The 26939-nt window shown below is 39.5% G+C and overlaps 1 protein-coding gene across 2 annotated transcripts in view; it reads left to right on the top strand.

Moving 5' to 3' along the window:
* The window catches only part of mgll (monoglyceride lipase), a 43202-nt gene extending 16467 nt beyond the window's left edge, over positions 1 to 26735 (top strand). For both annotated transcript variants that reach the window (XM_085344292.1, XM_085344291.1), the window contains 5 exons: positions 5581 to 5717; positions 13604 to 13714; positions 14154 to 14243; positions 19834 to 20049; positions 21752 to 26735. In XM_085344292.1, coding sequence (XP_085200418.1) covers positions 5581 to 5717; positions 13604 to 13714; positions 14154 to 14243; positions 19834 to 20049; positions 21752 to 21883 — 686 coding nt within the window. In that variant the 3' untranslated portion in view covers positions 21884 to 26735. The remainder of the gene's footprint in view (positions 1 to 5580; positions 5718 to 13603; positions 13715 to 14153; positions 14244 to 19833; positions 20050 to 21751) is intronic.
* Positions 26736 to 26939: the final 204 nt, after the last annotated feature.

Here is a 26939-nt window from a genome sequence, read left to right as displayed (position 1 = left end):
GGAATTTTTAAAAGCTGCTAACTCGGTCTCTCTGGGCAAACACAGCGTACACTGCATAATATTTGTTTGTATATGTGTCTTTCTGGCTGCTGTTACAACCAAATTTCCCCTTGTGGGACAATTAAAGGATTATTCTATTCTATTCTATTCTATTCTATAATAAAGCTGTTGCCTTTCTTGCACTTGAAGCCGAAATGGTCCCTCACATCGGTTTCTTCGAGTTCAGGGTCAGCAGAATTCGACGGGGTTTCTTTTTTTGCTGGATCCGTACCACCGATGTCAGACTCCATCTTTATCGTGACCCAACGCCAATTTGTTCTACTACCCATCATTCCCTGCAGTATTTCCGAAGCGCAATGTTGGGGGGGGGGGGGGGGGGGGGGGTTTGTTTGTTCTTTTAATTTACTCAGTAATGGGTGTGATTGAAAATGTAGCGAAGTACAATACTTTTTAAAAAATATACTTAAGTAAAAGTAAAATTACCGACTTGAAAAATGACTTTAAAAAGTACAAATAAACAAAACAAAAAAACTACTCAATTACAGTAACGCATGTAAATGTAATTCGTTACTTTCCACCTTTGCAAAGTTGTTTTATGCAAAGCCATCAGAAATCCATGCCAGCAACCAATAACCAAGCTCAGAGGAATGCAATTCAGATGGATTTGACAATCTGGGAGCAGTTCTCAAATGGAACTGACTTCACCTTAAAAGCACTTGATATAGTTTATAAAGCATAATCTAGTCACTACATGTTCAATGTGTTCACTTAAAAAAGAAAATGTAAAATTCTTTCAAATGAAAGCTTTGGGTAGAAAGAGAAGGACACAGAGTGTTAGCTTTTTAGTCGATAGTAATTAGGTAATGGCTTGTTAGTCAGTAGTAATTAGATAAAGGGAAATGTCTGTCCCGATGCCTCCATCAACAAGGAACGATGTGCTCGTGGGCTAAATACAGCAGGGACGTTTAAATCCATGTGACTGTGCAGCAGTTGCCGTTGAACATCAGTCTGTGCACTCAATAAAACTCCATAATAACATAAAAAGAGTGAGAATGAGATGACAAAAAAGTCTCAGTGGCAGAAATGTGAAAATATTTACAGAGGTGAAGATCCTAATAAAGAGCTGACAGATAATAAACTGCAGTGAATGATAAGGACGGCTGAGGCTGCTCGCAGAGGAGCAGTTTGTTCAATGCCTCGCAGTAAAATGTCACACTGTTAAATGGAAAATACTGAACTGGAACAAGTCCCTGTAGACTCCAGTTTTTCATCTATTTCTTCCACATTTACACACACACACAGCGCCTTGGGCAGCTCTTGATAGAGTTCGCAGATGAGATGTTTCACTCTTTCTCCTTTTTTCTGTCTCTTGTGTTTTCTTTCTAATTGTGGGCCGGTAAGGTTTTCATTCATTCACACCCTGCATTGACTGGTGTTTTTTTTTCTTTTTTCTATCTAGAACAGGCTGCATCTATTTTTTTTACCAGTTAACAATATTCACAGATCAAGCTGCAGATGGCTGTTGTTTCTTTGAAAGTTACTGATTTACAGAATGCAAAAGCAAAATGCAAACTTCAAAAACCAGCTAGCTAGCAAATATTAATAATAACCTTTGTAGTTCTTATTATCTTTATATGCTTTATTACTAGTGAGTGTCGATTTTAACCACCTTCCTGATCTGGATCTTAGATCTCTGAGAGCGTGAGATCTGTTGATCTGCCATGCTCTGGGGGCTGTAACGCTTACTGGAAATCGTTTATGTAAGGGGTATCTCTGAAGAAATGCTCTTCACGGCTTTTTGACTTTGCATCTCATAATGCAAATGCAGATACTATGATGGGCTAATAAAAAGGACCTCTCTCTCTCTCCTACATGAAAAGCTCAGTCGTAACCTGACTCATTCACTGCAAGTATCACAGGTTAGAACTTAAAGTCCACGATGCTGTAAACCATATTACTGAGGCAACAAGGCATTTTCAGATACTTATTGACTGGTTATGGCCACAGAGAGTCCAAAAGCCTGCTGTGTTTCTCAGTAAATGTGTGAGGGTTTGTCTCCTTCCCTGTCTGGAAATTTGCAGAGATGTGGGTAAAAAGAGCAGTGACACACCAGAGGTGGATCCCTCCACAGGAAAACAAAAAGTCATTGAAGCAAAGCAGTTTTCCATTTGTCTATACTTTGGTAAACAAGGGAAAGAAATTCCCAGATTCCCTGAGCTCGACAAAGGTTCTGAAGTTCTGAATCTATTTAGGTACCGTTCATAATTATTCTGTAAATGCCGTGCTGACATTCATTATTTTCACTCTCCTCTGATTCATAACTGTTTCTAAAATCTTTGTATGTAACATGCACATTTGTTCAAAGCAAAAAGGATGAGGAAATAGGACTTTTTTGGTGGTGGGGGTTGGTTGTTTTCTTTTTACCTGTTGCAGCTTTTGTAATGAAACGGTTTGTTGGATCTGAGTCCTGGAATGTTCTCATGGCCTTATCATAACCATCAGTTGTCTAAAAGGTTAGGTGTGTGCGGGGATATGTGTGTTTTCCAGGAATACCTGTTATTACCTGTACTAACAGAAGATATGGATTTAATGGGGTGAGAAGCCATTGAAAGAATAGAGCAGTGGTGGTTTACTGTGCATTGATCTCAAGTTTGCACCACTCCATCACTGAAGCTGTGATTGGACATTGATTTGCACACAGTGATGATTGCTTTTGATGCTATTGATGGACAGGAAAGCACTGAGGGTGAAGACGTGCTCTTGTACAACCCCTTTTCCAAAGAAGCTGGAATGATGAAAAACAAAAGGACAAAAAGACAAACTATCAGATGTTAAAAAAAAGGAAATATTATTCTTTTTAGAAAAATTGGGTGACATGTTTGGACTTCTTGCAGGCCACTTTAGCACCTAGATTTTTCTTTTTTTTTTTACTATGAACCCATGCTGTGGTGATGTGGTTTGGCATTGTCTTACTAAATAAATAAACAAACCCTTTCCTGGAAAAGATGTTTTCTGTATTTCAGAGCTTGGATATATTGTATGTGTTTTGACATTCATGATAAGAGAGCAGCTGAGCTGTCAGGTGACCACCACCTGGTGGTGAGTTGGATCTTGTGGTGCAGAAGGATGCTGGGTAAGCCTGGCGTGCCAAAACGTTTAGTTTGAGGATGTGCTGCGAGCACATAGCAGAGGCCCCTACCCCAGAGATCTTCAACTCCCACCATCAGCAGAGATTCAACAGCATCCTGAGGGAGACTGTGGACATTGAGCCTGAATAGATCCACACCTCAGATGAGCTACAGCTGTGAGGGGGGATGTGCCTGCAGTGGTGGCCATTTCCGAATGAGATGCTGGACCCCAGCCATCAAGCTGAAAGAAAGAGTTCTGTCGACCTTGGTTGGTTGGAATTCGTAGAAGGTTGGAAGGTACCTGCAACTCAAGCCATGCGTGGCTTGTGCTAAGGAGGAGATTGAATATGATTTTCAGTCAGCCAAAGCGGAATCTGGTAAACTGTCCAACTACTCAGTAGGGTGGAGCTGCTGACCTGAAATGAAGACATTGTCGGGCAGTGGCGCTCTAGAATCCAACTTATATGCCTTTCGTACTGTCACGGTCCGCTGTGACAGACCGTGCGGTGGTGTGTATGGTGGACCCAGGTGCGAACACAGGTGAGCAGACGGGAGTGAACTTTAAACAAAAGCGAGCCTTTTATTGTGGCTGATGACAAGGTATACAAATACAGCAGGGATAGCGTGGCTAAACAGAAACCTAAACTGGGAATAACTAAGGTAAAGCTATGACTAAGAATGCAATAGACCGGGCATGGAAACATAGAGGGTGGAAACACAGACGACGCGACACAGACTACATGAAACACAGAGACTAAATACACAAGAGGGATGATCAGGGGAAGTGGCCACACATGGGAACACAGCTGACACAGATAAACATAACAAGACATGGCAGGAGTAAACAACACTGACGGGAGACTGTCAAAGTAAAACAGGAAGTACACAGAGGTGCAAACAGGAGGAGAGAGAGAGCACGGGCATAGTGGGCTGGGGAAACATGGAAATGAAACACGAGGGGAGATGAGGGCTCACAGATACATAGAGGGGCACACAGGGGATAAGAGTCACAAGGGGAAGTCAAATAAGGAACAACATAACAGGACAACTCAGGAAACATGACCTAAATAAGGAACGAAATACAAAAATACAAGGAACAGAATACTGGGCCCACATGGCCCAGGACCATGACACGTAGAGGATCAGGGACTGGAGTAGATGAGAAGCTCTTGATGCTGTGGGACTGTCTTAGATGACACACCTCTGAAATAGGACATGGAAGTTTGGGACAGTGCCTGTAGACACTTGTGTTCCAACTTGCTGGGGATTGCCCTGCCTACCTGGGATGGTCGCATGGGCCCTAGAGAGGAATGATGGCAGAATGTTCACATACTGTTCAGCATTTATGGTTAGCCAGGCCATGTAAAAAAACTACTCTTCTCATACCATAATGGATGCTTATATGTAGCCACTGAGTTCTAGTTTCATAGCCCTTTTCTTGCTTAGAGACTTCTCTGAATTCTTCTAATCCCATGTCATGTAGTGGTTATGTAGATAATGAAACCATTATCTACATAACCATCCACCAATGCTCTGCAATTTTACAACAACAAAAAAGAAAGAAAAAAAGAAAAAAAAGAAACATCACAAACTTCTTAAAAGTGGTAAACCCTTCCACATGTTTACTTGAAAACATCTTGAAATTCAAAATAAGCATACATTTTTTGAATGCGTCCCATCTTTTTTGGAGTGTTTTATAGGAAGCATGCATTTCTAAACACTGACACACTTTCAACATTACAGAGCCAACGAGAGAAGGTGTGAGATGCACATGTGAATGTTTATTAGCTAGTGTTATTGGGTTGGTGGTTACCATGGCAGCCAGCCTCACCTCTCAGTTATTGGTGCGGAAAGCCTGAGGACAGCACATATATATAATATATGGATGTGCACATACATATTCAGATATTTTCCCTCCTCTCCATCTGTCAAGCTCGCTTCTATCATCTCTGTTTTCGTCTTTTCTTGCTTTCATCTTCTTGTTTGCCCCCTTTTCCCTCCTCTTTTGTCTTGAACCATCATTTTTTTCACTTCAACTCTTCCCCCATACTTTTCCTCTACTAGTCCATTTTATTCTTACTCTCCCTGTTTTTTCTGTTTCCCTTTCCATCATTTCCTTTATTTTTCTTTACGTCTCTCATCACCAAAGCAGAAGGCTTCCCCTTGAGTTGAATTGTATGTGGATGCAGTCAGTCCTTAAAAAGTTTAAGGAATAAATGTAAAACATATTTTTATAGTATGCCTGTGATTTGCCTTTTATTCTCATGCAGTTACCCTTTCAACAGTTTTGTGTTTAATTCAACTTGTTGAACTGCTATAAGCTATAACTCTAGGCTTATGATTACCCTTGTATCATGCTACTTTGCCCTCTTTTCATAAAAAAATTTGAAGTTTTCTTGTTTTTGAAGGTCTTAAATAATGTGTTAAACTTTCCTGATTCTTTCTTCCACAGTTGGCCATGGCCAGAGCGAAGGTGACAGGATGAACATTAAGGACTTTCAGATTTATATCAGAGACTCCCTTCAGCACATTGACCTGATGAAGTCTCGCCACCCTGACCTACCTGTATTTATTGTAGGCCACTCCATGGTAAGACACTTTCCATGAATGTGTGTCAGTTCCTGGAATAAACCATGCATGTCTTTGGAATTGTTTGCACAATGATGTCCTTGGCTTTTGTCTTGTTCTGTGTCCTGGGAGCAGTGTTGTCTTTTGATCAGGTTGGTTTTCCTGTTTTGTTTGGTGTTAAATTGCATAATGTGCCTGAGATCCTCATACAGTATGCTTGACACAAATAGAGCGAGAGAGCTGGCGAAAACCAATGTACAAGTCCCGCTCAAGCACATATTTGATGAGGCTTCCTGTGACATTTTGACACGTAAATGGGGAAAGTGTTCCTCGTCTAGTTGCATGGTTTACTGCTGCTCTGGACATGCAAGTCTAGATAAACTGGTTGTTGAATATCAGCAGAATCAGGCATTTTTTAAGTAGCAGTGATTAAGTAATATACTAAGTAAAATACTTAGTAACTTGCTACCTTTAATTATTAATTGACTTGCTAGGAGAACCGCTTACAGTTTTTCTGTTTAATGGTCAAACTTTACCTATCATCTAAAGTATAACAGACCAACAGTTCAGGGAAGGCTTGCGAAGTTCGCTGTTCTTGGTAAACCCCAGTTGACCTTTCACCTTTCACACAGTGCCACAGATTCCCGAGAGCCTGCAGCTGCTACGGAAAACCTCCAACAGGGCAGTCGCAGGTTCAGTGACCTGCTCAAGGGCAAATGTGGCTGCATGACAGACACAGACAGAGAGTGTTCACTTTCGTCAGTTTGCGTAGAAATCTTCTATTGACCTGCCTCATCATTGACTAGCTTATTTGTTATTATCCACTAATGAAACAGATTTACCTAGCAAAATGAAAGCATTACGGATTCCAGTATCATCTACATTACATCTGAATAGAAGCTAAAGCTAGCTGCTGTACAAGCAAGGAGCTGGTGCTAAGTAATGAGCTACTGGCTGCTGTATTTTACTTGCAGTCCTTCAGAATTATTCGTTTTGGGTTTTTTTTCCCATTTTAAATACAGCCAACTAACTTTCAAAACCCTATCTTAAACTTAACAGACCGTTATGCTAGCTGCTTGTCATTCTCGAAGCTAAACATATTACTCCTTGACTTGTTCTTATATTGTACTTTTCTACTCTGAGTGGTCAAAAGACTCTTTGCTACAAGAAAATTCAGTGAAATGCAGTATTAGTTGTTCATTTAACTGAACCAATTAAGCGTAGACCACTTGTTTTCCTCAAAGCTTATCCAGCTAGGCTTGAATATCCGGGCTAGTGCTAATTGAAATGGCAGTTCATTACATAGCTCACTCAGAGAAGCATAAAATCTTTAATTCTCACATAAACAGCTATGGCCAGTTAAGAATCGTTAATTGACTTCACAGTGGACTGTGGAGGGAGAGCTACAGGGTGTGAACTCCACACAGAAAGGCCAAACCAGGAGGTTCACTGGGCAGTGCACCACAAAGTTGCTCTACTTTCTTAAACAACGCTGACACATGCAAAGAAAAATTCCTAAACTAAGAATTAAAGCTTCGCTTTAATCCCTTGTTAACCGTAACAGTTAAGTTCAGCAGAAAAAGTTATGCTGGGTCTTCAGCTGGTTTAAACTTCAGTGCAGCGAACATGAAAAGAAAATTCAAATAGCCTTTACTGTGGCTCTGTGAATTCGGCAGACACAAAACTGAGCCAGAATTCTCATTAAAAATAATTAGACAACGCCTGGAAAGCTTCAAGGCCAGCTTTGGAGCTATTTTTAACTGATTGGTTTATTCTGTTTTCACAGCCTCTCGTTGTTGTGCTCTGCGACCCAACTCTCAGCACAGCTAACAGATCACAAATGGTAGTGATGAGTTATATAATAAATGATTACTGTCAGTGTTTCTAGGTCGAGTCACTTTGTACTCCCGTGAACTTGTTTCGGTTAGATGAGCAAGTCGCTCCGATTCTGCATGCCAACATTTTTTATGCTTTCATATGTGAGGCTTTATGTTTCATAAGGAAACTGACATCACTCACTGAAGTCAAAATCTAAAACAATAAGTCCTTTGAGCATTGCGCTGTGCAAGTCAGAACGCTTCGAAACGAACCCAAGTATGCTTTCAAACATTTTTAGTGCACAGCTGCAGGTATCAAGCAGAGAATTGTGAGTTCATTGCAGAACTGTTTCGCCATGCCTTCCAGCAAAGCTCTACATGCTGGTGTATAAATACTGGCTCATGAAGCCTGTTTTTGTGATTAGGCCCTTTAGTTCATTCAGACAATCACTAGCTAAGTTCAGGATATACTTTTTTGTATTATTTTCTGCTATAAAGATTTTAATTGCTATGTTTTGCATCTAACTGTCCTCTATTAGAGATAACAGCTCCTCCTTCTTTGATGTCTTTCTTTTAAATAGGTCATATTTACTGTCGTCACTTGGGCCTTTAGTTGCTTCAAACAACATGCTGTTTAATTAATGGGTCCGCCTTGGCGAGCCATTTATGGCTCATGCGCTTCAGTGCAGTAGGACTGTATACAGACTGAGGCTGTGATGAAGGGATCTTAGAAGCACAGAAGTACATACTTTGTGTAAACTCCACTGTGGGATCCCAGGCTGAGGCAGAGTGCTTGTTTAGACAGCAGATTCTGTAAATATTAAGAGACAGCTGAGCAAAGTCACAGCAAAATCTCTTTCTTTTCCAACTTCTTTCTCTATTTTTCATCATCCCTCACTTTCCTGCTTCTTTTGGACTTCTAATAAATCCATTCAGTGTGTCTCCTTTGGCCTTTTCTGTTGCTGGCTAAGGATTATGCTTGTGTGTGTACACATGGACAGTTGTGGACACCCTAGATATTCTTCAAATCTGCCTGAGGGAAGCGTGTAAGTCTGTGCAGCAGGGAGCTTCTTGTTCCCCTTCTGGTGATGAAAATTAAATCACTCAGACTGAAGCAGACCCTACTTACTCATGGACATTGAAAATCATAAGACTCTTAAGTTATTGGTTAGACTCAGGTCCTTCTTTTTTTTTTCTTTTTTTTTGGTACCACCTGTGATAGCAATGGAAATGAAATCGACTGGGATTTATGTAGCTTTTTCTCATCTGACTGACTACTCGAAGCACAGAGAGGCCCCAGCTGGAGATAAACCTGTTTTAACTTTCTCAAAGGCAGTTTTGAGTACCTGGGCTTGTGTCTGTCTATCTGCATTGATGTCTATTGACAGCAACAATGCAAGAAACTAAACAGCAGGGGTGTCAAATATAAAGCCCAGGGGCTAGAATTGGTCTGACAAAGACTCCAGTCCAGCTCACTGGACTATGACCTCAATTATGGCCAAACTACAGTTACTACTACAAATAATTATTATGTGGAAAACAATTAAATGACTGAAAAGTTCCTATTTTTTCACATTTTTTTTTACAATGGGTCCACAGTAACAAAAAAATATCTGAATATTTTCTGTTAATTGACAAAAACTTTCAGTTTTCTAATTACAGGGCAGTCTGGGAAATTAGCTTTTTCTCAATCTTTACACTTTTATGTCTTACAATTTAAGCCCAAAGAGTGATGCTGACAAAATAATTTCATTTACAACAACAGCATTTTAATGTTGTGTAGAAAAATGACATACTGTTATAATTGCTCTTCTTTTTCTTATATTAAGAAATCACCAGGATTAAAAATGCAGGTAAACTTCTGCACAGTGAAAGACAGAAAGGGTCCGGCCCGCTTAAGATTAAAGTGAGCTGTATGTGGCGCACGATGTAAAATGAGTTAGACATCCCTGTCGAACAGTCATGAAACTTCACAAGCGTAACTGAGACTTAACTAAAGCCAAGTTTGGAAATGACTCATTTGTGTTTTAGACCCATAAATACAAGTATACATGTAAAAATGAAGTAGTCACTGCTCTATGGTCTATGGGGGTGGCTGTGTTTTTGTGTAAAGACCACAAACATCGTCCATTTCAGTGACTCAGATCAGCTGACATCGCAGGCTGGAAGCAGCCACACCCATAATGATGCACAACTTTTAGCTTGTGCTAAAATTTAATTAAATCAACTTAATGGTGTGAGTTATAAAAGTCAGCTTTATTTTTAACCCCGTTGCTTGTTGCTAGACAACATCAGAGGAGTTTGTAAGTTTTTTTAGGTTACAGCTGGAACCAGAGGAAAATCCTAAAAAACACCCTGAAGATGAAGTCAGTTGTGTAGTTGACTGTGTAGTGTAGAAATGGGTGTGTCTGAGGTTTCACTGGTGTCACTAATGTCAGTTGGTCACTAGTTTCCCTTTCCATTTAGTTTCATATCCTTCTCCCTAGATATAACTTTTTTTTTTTTTTTTCATTTTCATCTCTCTTCATTTCATCCTCTGCTACATTCTTGTTTCCTTTGAAACAAATAAAAACCCAAACTCAGTTTTCAGGAAACCTGCCGTGGGTCAAGTGATGTGCAACTGTGTTTTTACAGGCCTCATTTCCCAGTTTCCCGGTGTTTTCACTTTGCATCCTGTTTCTATTAGTCTGTTCCTCTGCTTCTTCAGTTTTATAAATCTCTCAGGCCACGATGACGCAAAAACTCCAAACGACAACACAATAGAGACCACCTGGGTATTCTGCTGTGTGTGTTGAGAGGCTGCTCGAGTGATAACATCCTGTAATGTAGTCGGCAGAGTCAAGCTGCAGTGACGCTGTAAAGAAAGTCACAGTTCTAACTGATCAAAATGTTAATTTAATTTATAGTTATTCACAATTGAACCATGTTTTTCATAATATTTTATATTTTATTATATTTATTAAGACCTGTGAAACAGGAAAAAGTCTGTTAAATTTCAGATTCTTTGATCTTATAGTGTAATTTATGTCACAGTAGTCTGAAAGTGATTTGCGACCTACTGATGATCATATAAACCTCAGAACATGGGCATTTTTGTAGCGTGGGTTTAAGTTTTTAGTTCAAGCTATTTACAGCTTGATGAAAAAACTACCACAATTCATTTTCACAGTTTCCAGAACACATAAACATGTGTGAGAACTTTTAAACGTGCGACAGCAAGAACTAAAAAACACATTACGGTTGCAAATTTACACAAAACCAAACACTCGACTTTTTTCAGGGGCTCCGCTGTATCTCTTTTGGTTGAGCAGTGACACAGAAGTTTTTAGCAGTTTGTCCACGTTGTATCTGCTCGTGGGATGCTGTAAAATCCCTTCAGCTTTGGCGTCTTCCCACTCGTACTCATTTATTTCTTTCTCCATCAGTATTTCTGGCCGAGGCTTACTTGTCCTTCCTCTGTGACAGCCTTTTATGTAACGGTTCAGCAGTGCTTAGGAACTATTTGTTCAGCTTCTAAGCCCTCTGTCTCATCTCCCCTCAGTATCCATTACTCACAGTAAACAAAAATTCCCTTTGTGATGCACCGTGGCTTCAATAAAAACGCTTCTTCATTTCTAATCGGCTTGGAAAACTTACATATAATGGGTGACATTTTTTTAATGTGAGACATTAGTTCAAGTTAAACATCTCTTGGTGCACTCCCTAATTTGTCCTCTTGGCACCATTGAACAACACCATTGCATTAAGGGAATGTCTTCAGTTGTTTTTGTTGTTTTTTTTGTTTTTTTTTAGTGGTGAGTTCATACTGAATGCAACAGGTGTTCACTTATTGGCCATATAATGTTTATTAAGCCTACATCATATAATGCCGCTATTTTAGCCTTCTACTCCATATAATGTCAGTGGTGTACTCTCTGTGTACACCATGCAGTGTTAGTGGGGCAGCTGTACAGTCCACATAATATCAGAGTGTTAGCTCCTTGGGCTATTTTTTGACAGTTCGAGTCCACCCACTGACAGTGTGTAGCACTGTGTACAATACCAGCATTCATTTTGTCAACTCTAGTTCAGAGGTAGAAGAGTGTATAGGGCCTCTTATCAGCTTCTGAAAGAGCCTCTCTGTCCCAGTCATCCATCTGTCACTCTGTCTCCCTCTCTTCCCTTCCCTATTCACACTTATCTCACTCTATCAGTGCAGACCCTTTGACACAACTGCATTCATTGGCATTTTTTGGTGATATTTAACAGGCACTAAATATGCTGAACCAATCAGCCAATTTGCAGCTTTTAGCAGCCCCACCACTACCCACCACCACCAAAAAAAATGCAACTTGAAGTTGAGCATTACTTCTGTTTTTGCAGCAGTGCGTCCTGGTGTTCACATGTAGATGTTTTAGCGAAAGACAAAAATAAGAAGAAAGGGGAGATTCAGGCAGCTGCCCTCTTTTTTTCATACTCCCTGTGTGTTTGCATGCAGGCGGCGATGCGCGAGCGTGCACTTGTGTCTTTACAGAGTGAAGTTTTCTGGTGGGAACGGTTTTGTCTTCCTTTCGGTACCCTTTTTCAACAAAGCGAGGCTGTGATTGGCCCCCGGGCTGATGAATATTCACGTAGGTGACAAAGAAAGCTCCCCACATAAACAAAGTTGAAGCCAATTAGTCTCCCACACAGAATCACTGTGCTCCCGTGCGTGTGTGTGTCATGCACTTGTTGCATACGAGAGGAGAAACCGTGCCAGAGTCGACCCTGACGAATCGATTTAGGTTTTGGCTGCCATGGAGCTGCTAATTGTCGTGGCCCTACGTTACAGAATTGAAATCACAATATGAAAAAATGTCAGCGTGGGTGCTATAGTGTGGCCCTGGTGCGGATGTTCTGTGGAGCTCAGCAGTGTTGTGCCCCCGGGGCCCATGGTCCCACACTGACATTTCTCTGTGTGGAACAATAGTAAGAAAAAATAGGGTTGGAGATCTACACAAAAGATGGCTTGTTTCATGTTAGCTGTGACCTCTGAATAGTTTTCCTACTGCTCCTTGCATCAAGACCTTTCACCTACTTTAGGACCTTTCCACTTTGATCACATTAGAAAAGACACTCCTTTTCCTCTATTGGAGTCTAAAGAAGTAAGACGTGCCGAGTCTGTCTCCTTACTGAAACCCTGTCTTTATAACTAATGCTGTTATCTGTGGTTTTCTCTGTTTTGTTAATTTTTTTCTCATTTTTTCAATTTATTTTGGGTCCCTTGAGAACAATATGCTTTATTTTTAAATAAGAAGATATCATACATCGTACATGATGAGGTTACTACTGCACTGATCAGTACACAGCGACCAGTGACAACATCCACTTTGGTGAAATCTCCACGACTGCCATTTTCTTTTTTATTTTAGATATATGTGCTTCTTTTTCTTTGGCCTAGTGAGTGCTCTCACCTTTATTTTGGTGTGTTATATAGTTTTTTTTTATCAAACAACAGCTGTCGACCGTAGCACCGCAGAATCTTTCATCTACTCATGACTGGAGGCTCATGCTCGTGACAGCATGACAGGATATAAAGATTACAGCATCCTCCCTCTGCTCAGCTGTGTTGTTAGCTAGCTGCTTCTTTTGATAGGCGGATGAAGACAGAAGTACAAAGAAAAATTAGTTCTTACATAAAGAAAGCTGTGCACAACAAGTAGGCTATGATTTCTGGAAATTTACATGAATGTTGGCGTTATTAAATGTGTTTTTTGTACACCACCAGGCAGCTGCCATTCAGTCTCATAATTTTAAGAAAAGAAAGTCGATTTCTCCCAAACCAGGATTTTCACACATTAAAAAAAATGTTGTACATGCCCAAAGTAAAATATTTTAAGTTTTACTTTTCTAGATAATTTTAAATAATGTAAGCAAGTTTGGTAACCGCAAGAATCTTCATATCATATTTTACATACGACATCTTTAAGCAGCATATAAAATTAAAGAGGAAAATTCAAAATTAAGTGACAGAAGCATGACATGCGGGCAATAGATTTAAAGAAATAGCTTGACAAATATTATTTGTATTACAGTTTCATTAAGCTAATATGTTCTGCATTTCTTTTATAGGGTGGTGCTATCTCAATCCTGACAGCCTGTGAAAGACCTGGTGATTTTGTTGGAGTGGTTCTGATAGCTCCCCTGGTCCAGATGAACCCGGAGTCAGCCACACCATTCAAGGTACCACATACCAATCACCGACCCTTTAAACCACTATTCTCTTCTTTCTGTTCTTTTTCTCTCCTCTCCCAACCCAAGAGGCAGTTATCTTACTTTACTCAGGTTTGCTGTGGATGGTGTCTATAATACTTATAATACTGGCACCTTTTATTTTGTGTGTTTCAAAGGCAACAATCAGTTCAGGTATCACTAGAGCTGCATAAATGGCCTCTCACTGAGTCTTTGATACAAGTATGTCCCAAGTGTGGCCAATCTCTGACAAATCTCACAGAGGAGGCTGTTTTAACAGAAATAAATGACTTTTTTATTCCTTATTTTATGAATTAAAAGTCTAACACTAATACATAATAGTGCAATATTTAAAACCAAAATAGGAGAAGGAAACAGTCTTCATGAATGATGTCACATGAAAATAAGCTATGCTCTTCTCTGTTTGTAGGTTTTCATGGCAAAACTGCTGAACCACATGCTGCCCAGCCTCACTATGGGCTCCATCGAGTCCAAATGGCTCTCACGGGACAAGAGGCAGGTGAGAGACTGATGCTGGCAATGTGTGTTTTGGGTGGCTGAGCACTCTTGTTGTTTGAAATTGAAATATCACTCACTGAGACTGTGGGAAATAGAATTTTCAAGGTGTAAATTTGTCCGCGGTTGATTGTCTACGCTAATGTCAAGTCACACTATGTTTATTGTCCAATCCCATGCCAAAACACCACATCTTTGTAGACACTGTACGCCTTTTCCAAACAGCAGGACAGGTTTGCGTGCGTTTGTTGGTTGTGTTATTTTGTAAACACAGTACATGCTACACACCCATACTTTGTAGTGCCCCTAGAGACATCCCTGGAGAAACAGAAACAAATTCTCATGGCATGTCACCACGCCTAAATTTTGCACGAATTTGAGTCTGCGTGTGTGTGTGTGTGTGTATGCCTAGTTTACATCAACATTCCTACATCCTGCTGCTTCTGCTTCCTACAGTCAGTCAGAGGAAGTTGTGTTCTTCCAGATACAAGAATAAACAATAGCAGATAAATACTGAATCAAAGGATGTAATCATGTAACAGGTAATCTAGGCACACAGGTATCCAACTGCATAATGAGACTATGTGATACGATATTGTTACTAGAAGGAAAGTTGCAGGGGTGGATCATACTTTGCTCTGATTTCTCACTGTAACCTTTTCTTCATGTGTTTTCAGTAAAGTAGAAAGCTCAATTTCACAACTGAATATGAAACCGTTCGGTAGCCTTATGTTGTTTTATTCATTGTGAGCGGGGATCAGTGGGAATGAACGTCTCAGTCAAGTTCGGTACATAAATGTTCATGGCCTCAAGATGTTCTTTCACCAAAAGACAGGAGAAAAGTAAAAAAACTAAATGAAATTTGCTGTTGCAGGATTTATATTTCTTTTTTCATCATCTACCACCAATCAGCTCACAAACGATCTTATGATGAGCTTAATGAATACTTTTTTGTATTGGTCCTTTTTGCTCCTGTAACTGCAAGTCATTGTTATTTAGTGAACATGCAGTGACACTACTTGTGTCACTAGTTGTGTAATATTCAAGATGCACACAACAGTGTCCACTGATCAGTTTGCTGATTGTCGCATAACAAACAAATGCAAAATGTTACTAATTTTAAAATGAGGGATGATAAAGCATGATGCAGAACCATAAACGAAGCATTGATGCACATACATAAAGATACAAAGTCCACCATGCTACAAGACCCTGCAGCAGTTACATTCTTGCACGTTATCTTTAAAACGTGAAATACAATCTTTAACATTTAATACAAAAAACAGTGAAAAAAATAGGTTGAAAAGAAATAATAAACTATTACTCTCATCAAAACATTTTGAAGTTAATTTATTTCATTTTGTAGCCCAAAGTTTTCGATGATAGATTAGATGGAAGGATGTCGTCTACAGCACGAGGTTTCACAGTCTCCTGGGCTGATGTGGTGTCATTAGTCAAGCCACCTGTGACAATAGAGGAATGCTCTTTCTGTCAAAGTCAGCCACAGCTGTGCTTACATAGATGCTGAATAGACATGAGTAACTGTATGACTTATGTGACAGCTACTTGTAACTACATGTTTAATGTCAGAGAAACAGGGAATTCCCTCTCCGATTTACCTCCTTAGCTTCCTTTTTCCTCCTTTTTCCTTTCTGCTTCCTTTTAACATAACTCCACTTTATCATCCTGCTTCGCTCACATTTTTATTTCTAAATAAAACTCACTGTCCATTTATTAGCGACCATTTGTTCCCGCTTCCCCTCCAACTGCCACAGATTTCCCAGGAGTCTTTTCATTTTCATGCCCATATTTTCTCCCTGAGAACAACTTTTCTCCCTTCAGCGTTATGCCATATTTGGAGAAAACTACAGTATGTATTTGCTTGTTCATTCTAGGCTGTGCACACCCTTTCTAAATGTGTAACACATATCTTCTCATAGTTATATATTGCGAGAAATTAGAAAATGATTAGGCTTGCAAGATCTTGCATTTATTACAAGTTGTATTAACATTTAAGTGGGGTTTTTATTGAGCATTCTAACAAATTAAAATTAAAAAAATTAAATATTAATTTACTTGTATGAGTTTTAACAACTTGAACACATAAAATGTATTTCTCCAGCATATACTGTAATCTATAATGCAGTTCAAACGTGTTGTAGCTTCCAGCTAATTTTAAATCAAAACACTGACCACAACCTGGCCAGATGTATTTGGCATCTGTTACCATGGTGATTTAAGCCAGGTAAAGGAGAGGAGTAAGAAAATGGCCAGTTTAACTCGCTTTATCTATCAGTGGTTTTAACTTTTAGGGTGATTGGGTGATGGCAAAATGAAATCCGCCATATATTATGTTAATTTTTGAATGAAAACAACTGAATCCTCATTTAGTCTGTTGTCATCACATCCTTTAGTGTGTACAAAATGTTGTCGTAGCAACCTGGAGAATTGTTTTTGTTCAGTCAGTTGCGTGCTGAAGAAAGAGAGGGAAAAGAAGCAGACAGTTGTCAAACCAAAGATAAGTGATATGCAGCGTCGTGAGAATCCAGCAATGACCGGCAGACCAAGGCCAAACAACATGCAACCTGCAGGGACTTGGTATCATCATGGCAGGCCCAGTTTTCCACCAAGAGTAAGGCACAATCTGAAGCAGGATAATGCTGGACTCAGAGCCCAACTGGAAGAGACTCAGTGTCAGCTACACATGTGTAAATCCAGTCTTAGAGAAGCAAACACGAAGGCCTTGTATTTTGAGAGTCAGGTGGATGAGTATCGCAGAAAGTTCTACTATTTGGATATAGAAACTGAGAAGACAATCAACGATCTGAAAAAGCAGCTGGACGCAGCGCTCAGTAATGAAACCAAGTCTTACCTGCAGGACATTCACACGCTCAAATTTGAGCTTCGTGAAGCTAAAATTGAACGAATCAACAATGCAAACAGGTTGATTCTAGCAGATAAGATCATGCATAAGCTTACTTCTAACCTGGGCGATGCCAACAAGAAGCTGCAGCAGCCGAACAGAAACTCTATAGACACCCAAACGATGATCAGTGACGCTCCTTCAAAGAACCAGTGCTGTGAGATGCAACAGATGTGCATTGACCAACTCCAGCAGCAGCTTCAAAACGCTAAGGAAGAACTGAAGAAGCAAGCTGAGGAACACGAGGATGAGAAAGAGGCTTTACGCTCTGAAATTAAGCAACTTAAAGGCCTCAAAGAACAAAATGAGGAGAAGCTGATGAGTTTAGAGAAAGAGCTAAACGACACGAAAGCTTCCTACATCGCACTCCTGGAGGAGCAAAAGAAGGAGAATGCTAACTTCACACAGGCACTGCAAAAAGAAGAGGAGGAGAAGGCCTCACTTCTAAAGACTCTGAAGGAGCAAGAGGACATGGAGAAGAGATTGGAGGAACTCACGTCTATAATCAATGAGTTAGAACAAGAGTCGGAAGAGAGGAAGAGGAGTTGCTGGCCTTTTAGGTTCTTTTCTTAACTGGCATCTGTCAGTCTGTATTAAAAAATGAATAAATAAATGTGTTTTATGAAATAGCCTTTCAGTCTTGTGCTTTTGTTTAGGTGACAACATGAGTGCACAGTTTTGGGGCAACATTTTGAATACGTTAGGGCAATAAAATGACTGGGTAACACCTTAAAATAAAAAAATTCAAATGAAACTTTACACAACTTAAAATTCACAACCATTACTTGAATTTACTTACAGTACAATAAAAAAAAAGAAAAACCTGACTTTTCCCCTCATTCTTATGTTCTTAGGTATTTGTAGGTAAATATAATTACATTTAAATTCAAATAAGATACACTGAAATTACATTTAATTACAAGGGAATTACATCCATAGATGTGGGCTGTATTATAAAGTGTTACCAAGGACTTTAGTTAAGGTTAGCAGAAGATCACATTTTCCCTGATACATTTGAAGTTTGCATGAAATACTTCACATTATAAGTATAATTTTTTTCAAAGAAACAATGGAAATGACTGAAAAGCTGTCAGAGCTGTTGCATTTAAATGTGGCCAATAGGGACAAAATATTGTTTATATATTAATATTGTTTCTTGCAGATACAGTATCAGGTAAAATATTTTATACATGTACATATATATATATATATATATATATATATATATATATATATATATATGTGTGCGACTAAGGGCATAATTAAAGAGAATGTAAGTGTATTTTATTTAAAAGTAAATTGTTAAGTAAATTGTAAAGTAAAAGTAAATTAACAATCTAAAAGTAAATTGTTATTATACTTAGCTACAAATATTGGGTTAACAACTCAGGTTTTTAAGGGAAATAGTAGTAGTAGTAGTAATTTTGCAGGAAAACAAAAAAATGTGTGGGTTGAGTGGGTTTTCTCCGGATACTCCGGCTTCCTCCCACATTCAAAATATGTGCAGTTAGTGAGGATAGGTTAATTGGAAATTTCCCATAGGTGTGAATGCAGGAGTGAATGGTTGTCTGTGTCTATGTGTTAGCCCTGCGACAGACTGGCGACCTGTCCAGGTTGAACCCTGCCTCCCGCCCTAAGGCAGCTGGGATAGGCTCCAGCCCCCTCCCATGACCCTGAAAAAGGAGAAGTGGAAATGAATGGATGGATGGATGGAACAAAAAATAGATAGATGCATAGGAATAAGGGGGTAACAAGTGAAGTGGAGTGGCTTAACCTTGCCTAACTTCTAGGTCTTTTATGTTTTAAGTGAAAGAAATTAAATTAGACGTGGCTCCATCAGTTTAAGGTCACATAGGCCTGCACATTTATTTTATTCTGATAAGTTGGCAAGGGAATTTTAATGTTGATAAATAATAGAATATCCATCATAGAGATATATAGGGACATATAATGAACATTAAATAAACCTGTAAAAAACAGACGTAAAAAGGCAAGGCAGTTAATATGAATGTCAGTGAATGTGACATCTGTTATAGAGCGCTTTGAGTACTCTGAGAGAGTAGAAAAGCGCTATATAAGAATCAGTCCATTTACCATTTATATATTAATATTGTTTCTTGCAGATACTGTAAAATACAATTTTCCACATTTCACACTGTGTACTTTTGAAAAGTTTTTCTCACAGTTTTCTGTTATAAGTTTGGTTTGAGAAACAAAGTGAATATTTGATCACTGTACTAGCTGTTAGATTCAACATTTAAAATGCAGAAAGGACTCTTTATTGTTCATCTGCTCTTAGGAGACTCCAGGCCATCTGTGCATGAGCGACCGTTTTCCCTTTTAATTTGTACCATTTTTCTTCTGGCTGACACGTTTGTGCAATTTATTGCCCACAGTAGCCCTGCATGCATCTAATTGTACACAGACTCTCACTGATGATGTAGAGGTGTCAAAAACTTAAAAACTTGGCATTACAGGGTTGAAGGAGCATTTGTGCTCTATGAAAGGATTGCTGAGTTGAGTTAAGCCTGACCAAAATTATTTCTCTGAGCTTAATTAGAAAGAGGAACAGCAGGAATGAACTTACATTGATATCAGTCCAACATCCGGTGGAGAGAGATGATAAACCAAAGCATCTCCACCCTGGCCTCTTTTGTTTCTCTCCTGTCAGGTGGAGGCATATGACGCTGATGAGCTAAACTATCACGGCGGGATGCGAGTATCATTCGGCATGCAGCTGATGGCGGCAGTGGAGCGTATGCAGAGGGAGATCCCGTCCATCAGCTGGCCCTTCCTGCTCCTTCACGGTGACGCCGACAAACTCTGTGACATCAGAGGCTCCAGGATGATGTATGACAATTCACCGAGTACAGACAAGAAAATCAAGGTGTGTATGGTTAATTTACAGAAAACTGTATCTGTAGAACTGCCTTAGGTTCAACAAGGTGTTGGAAACATTCCTCTAAGATTTAGATTCATATTGATAGATTAGCATCACATAGTTGGTGAAGATTTGTTGACTCATTGTCATGTTCAATACACCAGTTTGACATGATATGAATAAAACATGCCATGCTGGAAGCAGCCATCAGAATGGCTGGATGGTTGGATGGTGGTGGTCAGCAACAGTACACGCTGGGTACAATGCTCAGTTGGCACTAAGGAGCCCAATTACACCACCAGCAACACACTAAACTATTAGCACGAAGCAGGACTGCTTCATGCTTTAATGGTGCTGTAGAAATAAAATAAAATTGAATTGAGTTGAGTTGAACTGAATGTTGTTTATGCCAAATTCTCTCCCTACTATCTCAACGTTGAAGCTGAAATCGAGAGTCATCAGACCAAACAACACAATTTCTGGTCTTTTGATATCCAATTTTGGTGAGCAGGTGTGAAACACAGACTCAGTTTTCTGTTCTTAGCTGACAGGACTGGGGTGGTCTTCTGCTGCTTGTAGGTTCAATCTATTGTGCACTGAGAGAAATTGTTATGCATATCTTGGTTAGTTGGTTATTTGACTTCAAAGCAGTGTGACCATTACCGTGACATCTGACAGTGTCCAGGAAAATCCCAGTAGATTAGCAGTTTCTGAAATACTCCAAATACACCAAACGCCATGCCACGTTCAAAGTCATTTAAATTATGTTTCTTCCCCATTTTGATGGTTGGCCTGAATTTCAGCAGGTCTATATGTCTAAATACACTGATATGTTTAAATATTTGCGTTAATAAAGTTTCAGATGAGCGTTTATAAAGTGCAACAACTGAACGTGACACAGTGCATAAATATGGTGAATAACGTTGCCTCCAGCATTAAAGGTGTCTTCTGACACTTTAAAAATGATGATTCGAGATTACAAAGCTGAGGTCTTTGTGTTTGATTAATACAGAGACTGTCCGTCATTAAAACTCGTTGTTATTAAAATATAACATAGAGATGGGTGGCAAACTAAAGGAAAAATATACAAAGCCTTGACTTTACAGTCAGGGATTTTACACAATGCTGTGAAGCATTTTACAGTGATGTGATGCAACACATGCCTATACCTGTATTACATTATGAAATGCAGCTTAAACCTCTTAAATCCCAAGAGCTTCAACACTGGTATTTGTAAAGAGGGAAGTTTCACACACTATGTTGTCACATGGTTCATCACATGGAGGTTAAAAAGAGGATGAACAAGAGACATGAGAATGAGACACATGAGAAGTGAAATCAGATATAACGAATGTTCTGTTTTCGTGCAGCACAGTGAGACAGATAGTGCAGGGAGCAGAAAATCAAGTGGTGCTTGTGAGGCTCAGATGCTTCTTTATCACATGTTTTATCAAAGTAATAATTGGACCAAATGCAGGGGCTTTCCACGTTAGTTCAAGCTGTAAACGGAAGTCATTTGATCCCAGCAAAATGTTTGGTGTGATCAAATGACTTTTGTATTAAATCCCTGTAGGTTTGGCAAAGCAGGAAGAACCCGTTGCAACTTTGAACACACTGCAAGTTGTTAAAAAGCATTGTAGAACAAAAATGAAATGGTTTTACATACATCCCTCTGATCGTTTCTTATCATTTCTAAATGTTATCCCAGATCTACGAAGGAGGCTACCACGCTCTTCACCATGACCTCCCTGAGGTGGCTGAGTCCGTGCTAAAGGAGCTGACCACCTGGATCACAGAGCACATCCCAGCTGCAACATCGCAGGAAGCGCAAGGCTCCTAAATGTATGGCCTGCACACCTCTGTTGAAGCTCTGAGGAAACTGCCAATCTCGTCATAAAACGCCTGCTCACGTTCCTGTAGTGCGTCAGGCGTAATAATACTACTGCACTTTCCTGTCTGGGAGTTATTTGGGCATACTGATGGACATTATAGTCTCTGTATAACAGGTTTATTAGCAAATCCTCTGGGCTACTGTAAAAAAAAACACACACACACACTCTTCCTCCTATCTGTACATCAGGCCACTGATATAAATTGGGCAATAGGGTCAGTTCTTATTGTAAATACTCTGTAGCAATGGTCAGCATCATGGCAAAATTTCTGATCAGGGATGTGCCTCATGTGTTTATATGCTTCACATCATCTCCACTGAACTGCTCGTGTGCAGCTTTTAGAGAGTAAAGACTGTCACAAACTTTACTCCCTAAAAGCAAGGGTTCGAAGTGCAATAATGGGTATGGCCTTTCATTTTCTCATTTTATAAACAGGCCAGATCTTTTAAATATTAATAACAGAGGCAGCAGAATACAGAAGCATTTCTTTCTGCCTCAACTACCATTAACAGACTGGGTTAGAGGTCAGGAACAGAAGGAGTTTGGCACCTTTGGAGCTGTTGTCGGTTCAGGGATGCATGAATACTTAATAGATAACATATCATTTAGCGACACTGAATAGCCATCTTAAAGTCTCCTTAGTTTACTCCACCATACTCTCTGACCTTATCCCATCTCCTCTTCCTCTCCTGCCTCCTCACTGACTGCGCTGTTTTGTAATATCACATTTCTGATAAAGGCAGCTTTTATAGAGCTGATCAGAAGCATATACTGAAAGCACTCTATATGTAATAGTCTTCTCCTGACTTCCTCTTTGCTTGATCTGAGGACAGATGGTTAGCCTAAAGACAGATGGTTGACAGTGATACATCATATGAGGATAAGGTACTGTAGTCAGTCTAAATCCAGATGATGATCTAGCTTCATAAATTTTGTCCTAATGACGATATAAGTACTTCTTATCTGCCTAACTGAGTGACCGATTATTAAAATAGTTTTCCATATAGGTGCTATGTATGCGATCCTAGTCAAGAGTGTAAGATGGGGCTAAATTATTCAGATGAAACTGCTTTGAATCGCTCTGCAGGTGGGAGGTCAAAGGTGAAGTGTTCTCTGACCTTTATGGCCGTAGTCGAGCTCACTGTCAGTTGTTCACTGAGGCCAAGCCTTGATTGATTAAGTTCAGGCTGCAAACTTAGGGGGCCAGCTATAAAGTGAAAGGGGAACATGACATGACTTTATTCCAGGAAGCAGCCAGTCTGGCTTCGTTTTTTTTAAATCTTGTTCTGTAAAACTAACCTTTGATGTTCTTAAAGTATAGGGACATCAAAGGTGAGGACAAGGGGCCGTTCAAAGGGTTAGCATTTAAAATCAGCTCTTGCTCGATGTGGGTTTTCAGCTGAACCACAGCAATAATGTCAAAGCAGCCTACATTTGTGGTTTGTCAGTAATTATAAACTAGACAGACACGCTCTGAACTACCTATTTGATAGTGTCGTGTAGACTGTAATTACTGGTCACATACACTTAGCTTTTACCTGTTCGTCAAGCACAATGAGGTTTCAGATTATTAAACGTGCACCGCTCACAACTTGGAAAGCAATTAGGGTCTTTTGTGGTGCTTAATTTTTGACACCAGACATCCGTGATACCGCTTTTAGTGACTCGTTCTGTGGTGAACACATCCAGTAAGCAGTTCTTTGATAGAGATTCAACTGGCCAGCCTGTTTTCTTTTTTTTTCTTTTTTCGGTATTACCCGGAGTTCAAAGAGACTCATGCACATAGTGAAGGGGGAAGCTTGCTGCTGTAACCACGGTTACTCTTGTTTAGTCATAGCAGCAGCAGTGTGGCAGAAGAGTCCTTTTTTTCTTTTTGACATGTGTTGTCACCACGGTGACCACGAAAAGACTGACAGAATGAGAGCAATTTCTGGCCTCTCTGTCTTTATGTCTCTTCCCTTCACCCCGCCTTGTCTCACCCATACTATTTTTTCTTTGTTTGTTTGTTTGTTTATTTTTTAGCCACAGTAACCGGTGCTCTTTGTTCCATCCATCATGCAAGCCTTTGTTCTACTACATACTCAAACATTGTGTACCCTCAGCCACCCACACTGTCCCTAGTGGCCAATTATCAGAGCTGCAACAGGTTATATTGTAAAGTGTTCAGATACAATTTTTATTCTTTTTTTCTGATTCTTGGACCATATGGCTGAGACCAAGGGTGCTAGATGTAGGTGGGAGGAAGGGGCCATTAAATCTTTTTTCTTTCTTCAGCTTCTTCTTTAGGTGAGCTGCAACATTAACCAACAAGAAAGACTTTTACATCGCAGCAAAACAATCAGAAGGAGCAATTTAAAATGTCATATTAAAGAATTTTAGTCTGACGTTGTTTTGCTCCCAGTATGAAAAGATTACATAAAATGACTGATGATGAGGGAAAAGGCTCTATTATCAGGACTGGCTTAGGCAGTAGACCATGTGTTTTTTTTTGGGAGGGGGTTGTGGGAAGGAGAGGTTATCATAAGGTCAGTAGTTTGACTTCCAGGTCTGATATCTTTAAGAGCTTTTTGCCCACCTGCTTTGAAATAAGTCAAACGTGACACATACTTTAACTTTAAATGTGACCTGAAGTCGCTTACTTACAAACGTTGATGTGGCTTCTTCTTCTATTAACATCTTTCCTGGTGTTTTCAGACTGAACTGCGTCAGCTGTATTATCGAGTTGCATTAGAAAATAAAATAATTAATCGTTATCGGCAGAGTGCTTTCCATAATGTGAAAAAAATAGCATTGAATACAAAATACAACATGAGACATGAAAGCAAACAAATCAGTGTAGAAGAGGGAATAAATAGAAGGAACTTCAGGATGTAAGTGCATCCTCTTCTCTATTTTTACAGACGTCAAAAAATACTTTGCCAGAACAAATATTGGATTACTTTGCAGCGGGTGCAGACATAGATGGAGATGTAAATGTATTCATCAGTCCCGATGGGAGTCAGACCCTTAACCTCAACTGAACTGCAGGGGTTTTTATCACCAGCCCTTCAAACACAATCTGCTCCTGATTAGGCTGCAGCAGGAACAGCGCACACAAGTGTCGCGCGGTCCCAGTTTTATTCAAACTCATAATAGCACCCCTGCTGCAACGCATCAGCGCGATTGTTTCAGCCTCGCAGGATCCTGCGTAATTTCAAAAAGCTGTACCTGTCAGACTACATGAGTGCATAATACTGCTGTCGCTGGCTACGGGGGTGGAGAGAGATGGAGATATGGTGAGAGGGGAAGAGAAAGAAAAAGGAGAGGAGAGAAGCTGTCAGTAACCATGGCAGCACTGTTTTTTTGTTTTTTTTTCAGAGTAAAAATGTGGATTCATTAATGCTACAGGAAGTGTGCCAGACGTTTGTGTGCTTTCAGGGCCGGTTGTCCATTTGCTGCTCTGAGGATTCCCTTTTGTGTGAGCACTGAGATAAGAGAGCAAATAATTAGCATCATCAGCTCACAGTGAATAATAAGAGCTGCGCACACTCAGTGAATTTGGAAAAAAAAAAAAAGACTGTCTAGTCTGCTGTTTGGTCCAAAAACATACTATTCCCATTGAATGATTTCGAAGACATAACAAGGCCTTTTATCACATAGGTTTGTGCATTTTCCCTATGGAAGCAAAACCTTTTCACTGGATTTTAGTCCTTTCTTAATAAAGTGTAGTCCCCTTATATTGTCTTTACATCTTGTGAAGGCTTGTAAGCCATCACATGCTCCCTTTTCCCTGATATGTATCCTTACAAGCATGGAGTGAGAGAAGGAATGCCATAAATGTGCACATATATTACTCTATTAATAAATGATAATCCACTTGACTGTTAAGGTCCTTCAGTTTTTAGGCTTAGGAAGTTGAAATTAAAGTAGAGAAAAGAATGAGGGCAGGAAACCACTCAATCTAATTTGGCTGCAGCTTTCATAAAGAAATGTGTCACAGCTGGCCTACAGGGTGATGTAATTAGGCCACTTCAGTTTAATGTTTGTCATTTTTTTATTTCGACTGTATGACTGTTTCTAAGAGAAGAGCTGTTTTATGCTAATAAGCCTGAGGTGCAAAGGCCAGTCTTTATGTAGTTTTATAAGATTAAAGTGCACTTGAAAGATTCAGTTCGCATGAATGGGGCTCTGGAGTGAATGCTGAAGAAAGCAGCAAGAATTGAAGGGGTCGTCTTCCAAAGTGAATGTAAATCCAGGAAAACGGTTTTATCTTATTGTCGTAATCATGTGTGTAGAAACAAAAACAGATGCTCCAGGTTGTTAACACGTAAACCTTTAAATGTTTGAATCGTCATAACTGTGTTTTGGAGCAACGCCCCAGCTCAAATCTTGCTGTTCTAACCGACAGTTTTGACAAACTTGATTTGTTTCCAGCCGTCACGCTGCTTGGTTGCTGAACACAATTGTAATACTCTGTACATAGAAATGCTAATGAAGAAATGAAGACTACATTGTATTTTACATATCTTTTATTTATCTTGTATTTATAGAAATTCATTTAATGTATAGGCATCAAAGTACTGATAACACATCACGACAAGGCACTTTTTTTATACCACAATCCAATCGCTCATTGAGTTTCCCATCTATTCAAGACTTCATAACACTTTTGTTGTTATGGAAACTGGTTGACGGTTGTATGTTTGTACAGTTAAGCAACCCAGAAAATGTATGGCAGTGTTTCTGAAAAGACTCTGTCTACTGAAGTTCATGTCTTGAAAAACGTCACACTGTCTTTGTCAAAGATTTTTGTTTAAACTTCCAGATTTTAATTTGACTTTTTTTTTTGTTCTTTTTAAAATATATATATATATTTTTAAAAAATGATTAACAACCAAAGGGTGTTACTGCTAAAGGTTTGTTGCCTTGTACTTCTTTATCAAATTAGATTTTCAGGAAGTTGTTTTCTCATTTTGATCTTTATCTAAGGTGAAATAAACATGAGTGCAAAACATTTACGTAACA

Source organism: Diplotaxodon limnothrissa, linkage group LG20, assembly GCF_057381915.1.
Source record: "Diplotaxodon limnothrissa isolate DT_005_m linkage group LG20, D_limnothrissa_male_GT1.1, whole genome shotgun sequence".
Lineage (NCBI taxonomy): Eukaryota > Metazoa > Chordata > Actinopteri > Cichliformes > Cichlidae > Diplotaxodon > Diplotaxodon limnothrissa.
Note: the sequence above shows the minus strand (reverse complement) of the source record. Positions and strands in the feature narration are given on the sequence as shown.